This window comes from Trachemys scripta, chromosome 3, assembly GCF_013100865.1.
Source record: "Trachemys scripta elegans isolate TJP31775 chromosome 3, CAS_Tse_1.0, whole genome shotgun sequence".
Classification (NCBI taxonomy): Eukaryota; Metazoa; Chordata; order Testudines; family Emydidae; genus Trachemys; species Trachemys scripta.
The window spans coordinates 160,462,832-160,475,724 of NC_048300.1; the positions used below are offsets into that span (position 1 = coordinate 160,462,832).

The 12,893-nt window shown below is 38.4% G+C and overlaps 1 protein-coding gene across 3 annotated transcripts in view; it reads right to left on the bottom strand.

The window, feature by feature from the left end:
• Positions 1–12,893, bottom strand: part of MCPH1 (microcephalin 1) — a 226,099-nt gene that overhangs the window by 197,677 nt on the left and 15,529 nt on the right. For all 3 annotated transcript variants that reach the window (XM_034766362.1, XM_034766361.1, XM_034766360.1), the window contains 5 exons: positions 12,682–12,800; positions 8,041–8,125; positions 7,049–7,163; positions 6,471–6,611; positions 1,899–1,994 (listed from right to left, as the gene is read on the bottom strand). In XM_034766362.1, coding sequence (XP_034622253.1) covers positions 1,899–1,994; positions 6,471–6,611; positions 7,049–7,163; positions 8,041–8,125; positions 12,682–12,800 — 556 coding nt within the window. The remainder of the gene's footprint in view (positions 1–1,898; positions 1,995–6,470; positions 6,612–7,048; positions 7,164–8,040; positions 8,126–12,681; positions 12,801–12,893) is intronic.

The window sequence follows — 12,893 nt, forward strand, 5'->3', positions numbered from 1 at the left end:
ATTAAATTTGTGACAGAACTCCTTGGGGGAGAATTGTATGTCTCCTGCTCCACAGTTTTACTCGCATTCTGCCATACATTTTGTGGTATGGCAGTCTTGGATGACAACCAAGCATATGTTATTCAATTTAAGAACCTTTTCACTGCAGATTTGACAAAACACAAAGAAGGTACCAATATGAGATTTCTAAAGATAGCTATAGCACTCGAGCCAACATTTAAGACTCTGAAGTGCCTTCCAAAATCTGAGAAGGACAAAGTGTAGAACATGCTGTCAGAAGTCTTAAAAGAGCAACACTCCAATTTGGAAACTACAGAACTTGAACCACCAAAAAAGAAAATCAACCTTCTGTTGGTGGCGTCTGACTCAGATGATGAAAATGAATGTGCATCAGTCCACATTGCGTTGGATAGTTATCGAGCCGAACCAGTCATCAGCATGGAAGCATGGCCTCTGGAATAGTGGCCAAAGTATGAAGGTGCATATGAATGTTTAGCATATCTGGCACGTAAATACCTTGCAATGCGGGTTACAAAAATGCCATGTGAACACCTGTTCTCACTTTCAGGTGACACTGTAAATAAGAAGCAAGCAGCATTATGTAATCAAATTTGTTCGTCTTAACGGTTGGCTGAACAAGAAGTAGGACTGAGTGGATTTGTAGGCTCTAAAGTTGCACGTTGTTTTGTTTTTGAGTGCAGTTATGTAATACAAAAAAAATCTACATATGTAAGTTGCACTTGCATGTAAAGAGATTGTACTAGAGTACTTGTATTAGATGAACTGAAAAATACTATTTCTTTTGTTTCTTTTTTACAGTGCAAATATTTGTAATAAATAATAATAATATAGAGTGAGAACTGTATACTTTGTATTCTGTGTTCTGACTGAAATCAATATTTGAAAATGTAGAAAACATCCAAAATATTTAAAAAAAAATAGAATATCATTTAACAGTGTGATTAAAACTGCAATTAATCGCAATTATTTTTTTAATTTTGTGATTAATCACAATTAATTTTTTTAATAGTTTTACAGCCCTGATTGAAAAGCTGGCTTCTGGACTCTGTTTTTAAAAAAAAAAAAAAAAAAAAAAGTGTTACATTAGCTATCCTCTAGTCATATGGTACAGAAACTGATTTAAAGGATAGGTTACATACCACAGTTACTAGTTCTGCAATTTCATCTTTGAATTCCTTCAGAACTCTTGGGCCTGGTGATTTATTACTGTTTAATTTATCAGCTTGTTCCAAAACCACATCTAGAGACACCTAAATCTGGAACAGTTCCTCAGATTTGTCACCTAAAAAGAATGTCTCGGCAGTGGGAATCTCCCTCACATCCTCTGAGTGAAGACCGATGCAAAAGGATTCATTTAGTTTCTCCACAAAGGCTTTGTCTTCAAGTTCTCTTTTTGTATTTAATTCTCATTTTGCTTCCAGTATCAGACTGTTTGAACTACACACACAAAAGTTTATATAGGACTACTAAAAGAAAAGAGAACCAATAGTGAACTAAGACAGCAAGCCACAAGAACAAGGATGGGCATTTACCTCATGTAGTTTCTCATGCTCTTTCATTACAGTTCTTACATTTTACATTCTTTTCAAATCAAGGGGACAACTTTTTGTTTACTTTTATCACTTGTATTCAAATATAAGCATGTTTTCCCAAATCTCGTAGGGATATTTATCCTTGCAACACATTAAGGATTGTGAAGCACTCTGAGATATGCTAATAAAAAGTGCTATATAAGAGAGGTTGTCTCATTGAAGTCAAAATCTGAGTATGTGACACTACACTATAATACAAACTATCTAGAATATACTATGGTTTTACTTAGAACATTTATAATTTTAAAAAATATATTTCACAGAACTTAAAGTTACATTATTTACCTGGAAGCAATGCACTTGCAGAACTGGTGACACCAAGAGACTCTCCATATCCAGGCTGTGTTGAATTAAGTGTAGATATCTGAGACATTTGTGAAGCTAAAAAATAATTTATGAATAGTTTATTACACTTTTTTTCCCTATGAAAGTTTCAAATTTAAAATGCTCGTCTATGCCAAGAGACAAATCCAAAAAGTCATTAACATAGTTACTGTGATGCAAAACACGCACATACAAAATTATAAGCAAACAGGCCTGCGATATATTTGCAACCAATATCAATTTCTGATATATTGAACTTCCATAAGCCACGAACGCTAAAATGCTTCAACCTGGCTCTCTCAGTCCCTCCCTAAGTAACTTAGATACTTTTAAAAAATTCACCGGTAGGTGTCTAAGTATGGGTTTAAAGCCTAACTTTAGGCTCCTATTTCTGAAAATTTTGGCCTGTGTGTATAAACAAGTTCACAAGTGCTTTGTTAAAGTATTGAAAGTCTAAATAGCTTTTTATTGTTAACTGTGAAGGGATCTTAGTGTGAAGTGAAAAGAGAAATTATGCCAGTAAGGGAAAATACAATTTTAGCCCTTGACACTGCAAACACTTGTGCACCTACTAAAATTTCAAGCACTTGAATGCTCCCATTGAAATCAGTGGAACTATTTATGTAAGTAAAGTTATGCATGTGCTTAAACGTTCGCAGGATCAAGGCCTTAATCTTCATTGTTTTGAATTCTGCAGATAGTTCTGTAAATTCAAATACCAGTAGTGAGTGGTATTTGCAAATACAGTGTTTATACTTCAGTTCATTGTAAATTTTAATATTACAAATAGCACAAACTTGCACAGCTTAATATACCACAACCCAATTTAAACCTGTTTCTTTAAAAAATATTTAAATCGATTATTAAAATCGGACCACCCAGTGCTACTTTGTATAGTAAATTAGTAACATTTAAATTGCTTATGTCTTTTATCTATCATGAGCTCTCCCTTTTATAGTGACCTGACATTAAGTGTATGAATAAAAATTAAAAAAGGAAAAAGCTGGTTTGGCTGGAATTTTCAAAAAGGTCCAATGTTGTGGAATTTTTGTTCAAAACTAGAGGACCATGCTATTACAAAAATCAATATTGAATTTGTTTCAAACAAATTTAATCCCATAAAAACAAATACTTCAAAACAAAAACAATTACTTCAAAATAGCATGTTTCTGGTATGAAAATATATATTTTTGACATTTGAGTCAAGAAATGTGATTAAATAAGATTTCACTCTCACAAAGTGTTACTTGCATAATTCTACTGTGCATATCAGCAGAACCATTGCAGTTTATGTTCTGACAATCACTGATTTCAGTTATAGTATGAAATGTCAGATGGTATTTAAATAGACATATTAGGGAATATTAAAATAATAGCACTAATGAGTGGGAAGAATCTTTAAAAATTTTGAGTATTTCTGTGGTTAGTGGGAATGTTTTTAGTAGCAGGAACAAAAACGCTAAATTTACCATGTTGCTGCTCATGACTGGAGTGTGACCAAGTAGTATGTGGCTGGTTATTATGAAGTATTTTGAGCACCACAGAATCATAGAAATGTAGGTCTGGAAGGGACCTTGAGAAGTTAAAGTCCAACCCCCTGCACTGTGGCAGGACCAAGTAAACCTAGGCCATCCATTATAGATGTTTATCCAACCTGTTTTTAAAAACCTCGAATGATGGGGATTCCACAATCTCCCCTGGAAGACTAATCCAGTGCTTAACTGCCCTTATAGTTAGAAAGCTTTTCCTAATATCTAACCTAAACCTCTAGTGCTGAAGATTAAATCTATTACATCCTGTCCTACTTTCAGTGGACATGAAGACCATTTGATCACAGTCCTCTTTATAGAAGCACTTAACTTATCAGGTCCCTCCTCAGTCTTCTTTTCTCAAGACTAAACATGTTTTTTTTATCCTTTCCTCATAGGTCAGGTTTTCAAAAAGCTCCATGTTGTATTAGGACATCCATTTGGTATTACTTGCTGAACACATGACTAACCCTGTCCAAGACCAGGCTCTTATGAGATATTCCAATCGGCTGCCCAGAAAGGTGTGTCACACCACATTGGAGAACAATCTGAGAAGCGCCCAAGACCAAAAACAAACAAAAAAATCTAGGGCTACTAAATGGTTGTTTTTCAGCTACCAGTTCTCCATGAAACAATGGATTCTCTACACAGGAGCCCAAAGAAAGAACCTGGCATTGGCCACTGTGGGTAAACAGGATACTGGGCTGCATGGACCTTTGGTCTGATCCAGAATGGCCATTCTTATGTTCTTATGAACAAGGCAAAGAGGGAAAGACTATTTAAGAACAATTTCTCTTTGAAGTAAATCATTCATCGCCACATGCAAAAAGTAACGGCCAGGCAGGAGGGACTCTGCCTAGCCTGATATGCTGACAAGACCTCACACTCTCAGACAGATTGAGATTAGACTGGGGGAAGGAGTTGTGCATCTCAGGATACGTCTACACTACCCGCCGGATCGGTGGTTAGCGATTGATCTATTGGGGATCAATTTATCGCGTGTAGTGTAGACGCGATAAATCGATCCCCAATCGCTCTCCCTTCGACTGCTGAACTCCAGCTCAGCGAGAGGCGGAAGTAAAGTCAACGGGGGAGCGACAGCCGTCGATCCTGCACTGCGAGGACACGAAGTAAGAGATTCTAAATCGATCTAAGATACGTCAACTTCAGCTGCACTATTCTTGTAGCTGAAGTTGCGTATCTTAGATCGATCGATTCCTCCCCCGCTCCAGTGTACACCAGGCCTCAGGTATTCTGTCATTTTGCAAAGATCTATAACCCGAGTGCTTTTTCAGAGTAAAGTGACTGTGGTTAAAAAATGTTCGTTGCTAAGCCTGTGTTCCTTGCCTTTCTGCCACATTGACCCTAAAAGCTGTGGCTTACAGTTAAACCCTAAGACAAACTCTGCAGGAGCATGTGCAAGCAAATAGGAGCTCAGGTGGTTTGAGTCACTGGTTCCAGTGTTTTGGTAGCCGAACTGTGGAGTCCCAAGAAAGGGCTCAGACAAAAAGGTCTCAGCCTAGGAGTGTATCTTGAAGCCCAAAACTAGAAACAGATTAGACTCAGCCCAGACCCAGGTGGCTTAAAAAACACATGGGACCCAGCATTTGGGTCCCCTTACAACAGACTGGTGACTGTCTAGAAAGGGACTAGACTAGACCAGGGAACATGTAGCAACAGGAGTGCAGAATATAATTCTTTAAATGGGTGGAGCAACAAAGTTCTGGTGGTGAACTGTAGGCAGATATTAGACTAACACAGCTGTGGATCCTAAATGACATACTCTGAAGACAGAGGGCAAAGGAAAAAAAGCTCAATTTGTTACCTGTTTTCAACCCCCAAAATAGGAAGAGTCCAGGAGCTTGACCATGGGATATTTTCTGAAACTGGACTATTAGTCTATGTCTATATTTAAACCACTACAGTGGCACAGTGACAGCACTTCCACTACACCACCGTAGCGCTTAAGTATAGACACTCACTACAGCGATGGGAGGGATTCCCCCATCACTGTAAGGAATTTACCCCTCCCGCTAGCCCCGAGAGGTGGTTGCTAAGTCGACTGTGAGCACTGTACCACTACTCTTCACCATGCTTAGATCCATGCCGCCATCCAGAGTTAAGTATGCTGCCCATGCAATTTTTATCTCTGGCAAAAGAGGGTGCAGGGAATTCCAGAGAGCAACGGCCCTGATATTTATGGGTTCCACCAGTTGTTCACATCAGATTTCACTGAGCAAGGGGTAAAAACAATGGAGGTTCATTTGTGGAGGGGGGGGGAGGAGTATACTTCAATTCTATTTTATGATGATCATCTTGAAGTACCCAAAGTTCTTTAAAAAAATGTAAGCTACTCTAGAAACTATGAACTAGGATGACTTCATCTACCACTGAACTACTAATTCTGGGTTGAAATGGAGCACAAAGCAATAATCAACAGTTTAGATTACAAGAAATATTGTAAACAATTTTAACTGCAGGAAGAAAGTAATTAAGTTGATATTTCACCAGCACCCCTACTTTTGCAAGAGGTGCAAAGGTTCTTTAAAGACTACAAGCAGTCAAGACTTTGGTTTTACATATTCTCTGAAAGACAGCATCTCCCAACACTATGCTATGTCAGTAGTTCAACATTCAGAGGGCAGACCCCTCATTCTAATGGATTACTAGCACCTACGGGTTCCTTGGAAATCCCTTATCCAAGCAATGACTTAACCCTGCTTGACTTGAATGATTTCAACATAAAAAAAAAAAAAAAAAAATCACATGACTACAAGTTGTCTGACCAAGAGTCCTCGATTTGGTTTCAATATTTATATATTTTTAATCATGCATTTTCAGTTTAAGTCAGGGTAGGCACATGTTTTGCAGCAACTTAATTTATCAATTCTAAAGAAAATTACACAGTCCTGGAACGTGTGCAGGGCTAGCATCAACATAATTCAGCGAGAAAGATGGCAACCATTTATGCTTTTTAATGAATTCATAAGGCTTAACTCCTTACCAGTTGGGGAAAGATTTTCCCTTTTCTCCTTCATGTCTTTTATTCTCTTTTCCATTGCACTGCACTGATCTTTTATCTTATTTGTAGGGCTATATGCAAGTGAACCATCATCCTCAAATAATAAAACAGGTATATCGGTTTCTAAAAAAGTAATTGTAATTTGCAGTTAATATGAGGCTTCCATATTTGAACAGAGCATGAATTTTTAAAGTACAAAGTTGTATTTTTAAATTCTGTTACTTAAAAACTACATTTCTACAATGCTGTCAGTACCGCAAGTTTAATAATGCTGAATTCCAAACAACTCCTTAAAAATGAAGTCCAATACTACTTTTTAAATTACTAAAAAGTAAATTATTCTTTAATACCAAAGCATGCATAATACTTGTAGTAGCTTTTCTTAGTTATTTATAATATGAATTCTCATTATGTTAACTTCAATTATAAAGTGATAAAAGTAAAAATAAGCTATATCTTATGAGTTCTCTTGAAACTTAAAAAAACAAAGATATTTTGGCATGTCTTTTTGGTGCAGTGTTTAATTTTTACAATCTAACCAGAACTATGTATTAACTCACCGGTTGCTGTTTTTTGTATATCTAGTTCTTTAGCCATTAGGTCCAATTTTTTTTGTAGTCTTTTATCATTTTCTGGTGTTTTTTCAACGAAGTCTTTTGGCTGCATGCATTTGTGCTACAAGATTAACCACAGCATAAATTTCTCATAAATTAACTTGTACTTAACATTTCTCTCTTTTATCATACAATACTATGTGTATTATATGATCATTCTACATCATTTATGACTCCCTGGTAAATCCCATTTAGCCAGCCATGGATAGACCATAAAATTTAGGGGGAAATTTCAATGTGGATTAAGGAAAAAATGATTTCAGATTTATCAGAATGACCAATAAGAAATTGGACAAAACCACTGTGGACATTTTAATACTCATTTGAAAATATGGAATATTTTAGACTTGGATTAACATTTTCAAAAGTGGCTAAGCATATTTCTACACTGCAGAGGAGATGAGATTCCCAGCGCAGGCAGGCAGACACGCTATCTCTGCTTGAGTTAGCATGCTAGAATATGCAGTGCATGTGTGTTGCAGCATAGGCAGCTGCTCATGCTAGCTGCCCAAGGTCAGACTCAGGGGGTCGGGTGGTCTTGTACTCGAGTGGCTAGCTCAGCTGCCACTAGTGCTGCAAAGTCCACACTACTATTTTAACACACTAGCTTGAGCTGAGCTAGCACAAGTCTGTCTACCTGGCCTAAGAATCACACCTCCCAGCTGCAGCATAGACATACTCAAAGTGATTTATGGCCCTAAAGTTTCATTTTCAAAAGTGACTTAGCACCTAGGAGGCCAAGTATCATTGAAATTAGGAACATGTCAGATCCCCACACGTCAGTCATCCTGAAATCCCTACTCAAACAGATAAGCTTTGTCCAGTGTTCTGAAAGTTAGTAATTCAGACTCCCTTGGAACAAAGATGAGGGATGGGAAAAGAGATTCAAACTCAGGAAGTTTATTATTCTGTACATCATTTTAAAATTAAACACTCACTTTTTTAATTAGAAGGGGTAACCCTTCATTAGTGTATATTGCAGGAAATAATGATTCATCAATATGGGCACCAGCTTCTCTGCATCTGTACAATATAATAAATAAGCAGTTAATACATTTACTTTGTTTAGAAATAGAATTTAATTTTAAAATGGTAAAAAGGCCATACCGATTAGCCACAACAAATATCTAAATTAACAGAGAGAACAGACCTAGAAATAATACCTGAAGTGAAGTGGAAAGCCCAAAAACTGTGCCTCTGACTCCTTAGTTTCCCAGCAGGCAGAGAGCTCCTTACAAAGTCCAGCTGGCATGACTTAGCTCTCCATCATGCCAGTGGCCTTGACCTTCATCTGGGAACTAAAGGTCTTCTCTGATCAGGCAGTGAACTTCTTTCTAAGTGCCTATAAATTAAGGACTTAATCTGTTTCCTTTCTGAGAGTCTATTCTCTCAAACCAGGGTCCATAGAATATCATGGGTAAGCAATAGTTTGAAAAGGAAGAGGAGATGTTTGCAGTCAGGCAAGTGAAGAGAAAGAGGCCCTATCACATCTTGACTTTCACTTTTAATCATTCCTTACCCGGTCTTCACAAAGAGTGAAGGAACTAGCCCCTGGCAAGGTCCATTTTTACTCATCCAACTGACTTTGGCAAACATGCTGCCTCAACCCAGTCAGCTATGTTTCTTCCATTTTTCCTATTGAACGTTTGACCTGAGAATATTGGGACTAAAATCTTTGTGAGCTGGGGTCCTATCCATCTGTAGTTGTGAATAATTTGAGGAAAGCTGGGACACCACTTTGGGTACTAATATAGAATACACTACATAAAACAAAGAGCTAAAAAACAATTTTAACCAGAAACAATAAACAAGTTTCATTACTCTACAATTTTTCAGTACCTAATAGAATTGACTATGAAAAAAAAAATTATGAAGCATTAACGCTGCACTAGGAACACTGCAACAGAGTAATTCAAATATGTGATTCTAGTGACACCTAGTGATCTTACATTTATAAAGTACACATTTTCAAAACTACAATACAGCATGATCTGAGTAATTTTAAGTTTTGGAGTAGAAAATGTACGAACAAATTGCTTCACGGCCACAGATTTGTTTTATGCAAAATGTGCAGTTTCAAAGAGTTAGATGTTAGTACATTAATCTGAATTTACGGAGGTTTTCTGAAACACCAGGCAAAGGTGATTTAAAAAAACATGATAATCAATGAGCTTTAAACAAATGGCTATTATTAAATCCCAGATGCTACCACCTAGAACATAACTAGACTATCTTAAATATGAAAAAGTTATATTAACAGCACTGAGGTGGAGGGAATTTAAACAAAAGTCAGGAAATGAAATCATTTGTCCAATTTGCATAAGATCAGTTAAACTGTTAATAAAAGCACCTTTAATATTTAATATATGCAATGTGAATAAGTCACACATTTCTAAGAGAATATTGATTTGCATTTCCTATCATTTTGTGTAAAAATCTGGAGCCTTAATGCTACATCAGTATAGTTTTTTTAAAGAGACACATTGAATTTAGAAATTTCAGTTCCCTGTAGCATCTGAACACCTTTTCTCCAAACTTAATTTGGGCATCTAGGATGAACTTGTGTTTAACAAACACACAGAACTTTCAATAATCTAAGCAGAAATCAGTGCCAATCAGGTTGAATTGCATAGCATCTCTGATGAAATATTCCATAAAAACTGGTGAGATAATGTTAACAGGGTGGCCCTGGATTTCTAAAGCAAAAATAAGTGTTTTTCTGCTTAATACATGAAACAAAAACACCTTTCAGAGATTCTACATATTCCACAAAGAATCATTTCTGCTCTCCTGCTTTTGAGTTATCTTTACTTTTTGGCATTTCCTGACTTTTCAGAGCTTAGCCTTGCAACTTTAACATTATTTTAACAGTATTTCTCTCTCTAATAGACATGTAAGTTAAGTTGTGGCATTATATTGAGTTCAGATACAAATAGAGGGATTATCCTCGCCCCAAAAAGCTTTTCAAATAAAATTCAGACTGATGAAACAAAAGAGCATGGGTTTGGAGCTCAAACTGTGGTTTTGTAAAAAGCCTCTAATACCAAATCAGGTTCTCATGGAGGTACTCTATGCATTGTCTGAGGCACCTGTAGTGATCTTACTCTCAGGAAACTCTCACTGTCTGGGTTGAGAAATAATTGAGTTTTTCCCATACTCAGCACTTAGGTTTCCAGTATTTATGAAATTATGGTTGATCTGGGAGATATATTCTGCATCAGTAGTTGAATAAAGTTCAAATAACTGAATAGACAATTGGCTGATTTCCTTCTGAATGACAGGAATGTGATCAATCACCATAGTCTCTTCTCTCTTTAGCTGTTTCCTCTCAACAACCAGGGAGCTTAATTCCATTTTCCTGGCTATAGATGACATAGTATTTTATTCTAGGCCATGGACTGGTCGTTGTCATATAATGCCCTGTCTGAGCAGAGCAACCATAAGGGGTTCACTCAGATTCATGAGTTCTAAAAAGTATGAAATACTTAGGGCTCCCCTCTGGCTGAGGAGACGGAGCTTCATTGTGGGCTGGCTCAAGCCTGTGAGTGAACCCCTCACAGGAAATAAGGACTCACCACCTTCTGCAAGTGTAAGGCTCATTTATTTGACCTGCCTTGTCTAACAAGCTAATAGCAGCATGTGTAATATATAAGGCTACGTTTTAGTCACAGGTATTTTTAGTAAGAGTCATGGATAGGTCACGAACAGTAAACAAAAATTCACGGCCTACAACTCATCCATGACTTGTACTATATACACCTGACTAAATTTGGGGGGGGGGGAGGGGAGGCAGCCTGAGGGTGCCTCGGGGCAGGGGCAGGTGGCAGCGTGCAGCCCGGGACCCCTGCTGGTGCTGGGGAGGGAAGGCAGTGCACGGCCCGGGCCCCCTTGATGATGCTGGGGGAGAGGGGTTGGCAGGCTCCCTACCTGGCTCTGCGCCTCGCCAGAAGTGGCAACATCTCCCTCCCTCAGCTCCTAGGCGGAGACGTGGCCAGGCAGCTCTGCGTGCTGCCTCCGCCCTGAGCGCTGCCTCCGCATCTAACATTGGCTGTTAACCGTGCCAATAGGAGCTGAGGGGCGGTGCCTGCAGGCAAAGGCAGAGTCACCTGGCCACACCTCCGCTTAGGAATGTTGCCACTTCCGGGGAGCGCCCCCCCCCCGAGGTAAGCGCCGCCCAGAGCCCTCACCCCCTCCCACTCCCCAACCCTGAGCCCCCTCCCACACTCAAACTCCTGCTGGTGATGCAGGGGGACAAGGGGATTGGGGTTTCCCAAGACTGCCCCAGCAGTAGCCGGTGCAGCTGGCCTGGGGTCTAGTTACAATAGCCACTGCAAAAGTCACGGAGGTTCCAGAAAGTCACAGAATCCGTGACTTCTGTGACAAACCCACAGCCTTGGTAATATATATAAAAAAGATCCAGAACAAAAATACTGTATTGTACACTTCTCTTCTCTCTCCCCCACCCCGGGAGGTGAAAGAATAAACATGTGACAGATGTTTATCACATTGCTTAATGCACTACTGGAAGATGCTCAGATACTACAGTGATGAGTGTAGTCTAAGAACCTATATAAAACAGAACTTATGCTCTTAACATTGGAACCCCCATGGTTGCTCTGCTCCCACTTCATTCTCTGGATTATTCAGAGAGAGCAAAAGGTGAAAACATAGATGTAGAAGATCTTCTGACTAGGTCTAAGACACTGCATCCACAGCAACAGCACCTGGACCACATTTTTTTGAGAAAATATTTGAATTGTATGTTTAGAAAGTAACCACAGGCACCAGAAGGATTTTGACAAAAATCTCAAGATGCTGTGGCTAACTGGAAGGGCAAAGCTCTGTATTTAAGTGCTGGCATTCATAAGCAAAAGTGAAAGAATTTTCTTCTGTGTTGGACAAAATTGTCTATGACACTCAGAGGCTTGTGGATGACAGAAAACCTCCCTATGATATGGTTGTCTGGGCCAACTTCAGATTTGAACTTTTTCAAGTGGCTGCTGAGAAACTTCCAAACGCAGGACCAATCTATCCCTGCAAGATCAAATAGGAACCAGATTAAATACGGCCTTCATTCTTTCTCCTGTGCGGGCGCATTCTATATGGAGCTGATTTTTTAAAAGCAGGGCAATTTACTCTGATTGTTAGAGAGGGCAGAGGGTAGCATACTAGAAGCTGTTTCCTAGGAAAAAGTAGAAATTCTACTGTGCATTTATTCTGCATGATCTCCGTTGCCCATCTGTTCAAAATAGTTTTGGTACAGGTCTCTGAGAAGGGAGGGCTGTATGAATATTAGAGAATACACTGTGAAATCAGGTTTACAGTCACTTCACTTTTCAAAATAGAACCACGCTCTTCTTCTTTAGAGAACCAACATGCCTTAAAATAAAAATACCAAATGTACATCACTTCAGTGTGACCTCTCAAAATGGCCAGTTAGCCATAGTTGTGAAGGTTATTTTAAATATACAAAAAACTTATATACTGTACTTTTTTGCAGTCCTTAAAAACATAGTACTGGATTAGATTCCCTCTTCTCCTTGGAAAAAGTCACCTTTTTAATATACAGCACTACTCACTTTTCCACCCAGAGTACAGAAACTAGTTTTACTCCCGTCTTCTGTGCCTTTCTCCATGTAGCCAAATGTCCTTCTTTGAAGACTACATGAGTCACTTGCTTGTTAAAAGTTTTTGAAACCTGCAGGATTATACAAAGAATTATTAGATATTTCAGTTCACTGATCAGCAAACCTTCATGAAGCTACATAAAATAGTCCACTTTTATTGCAAG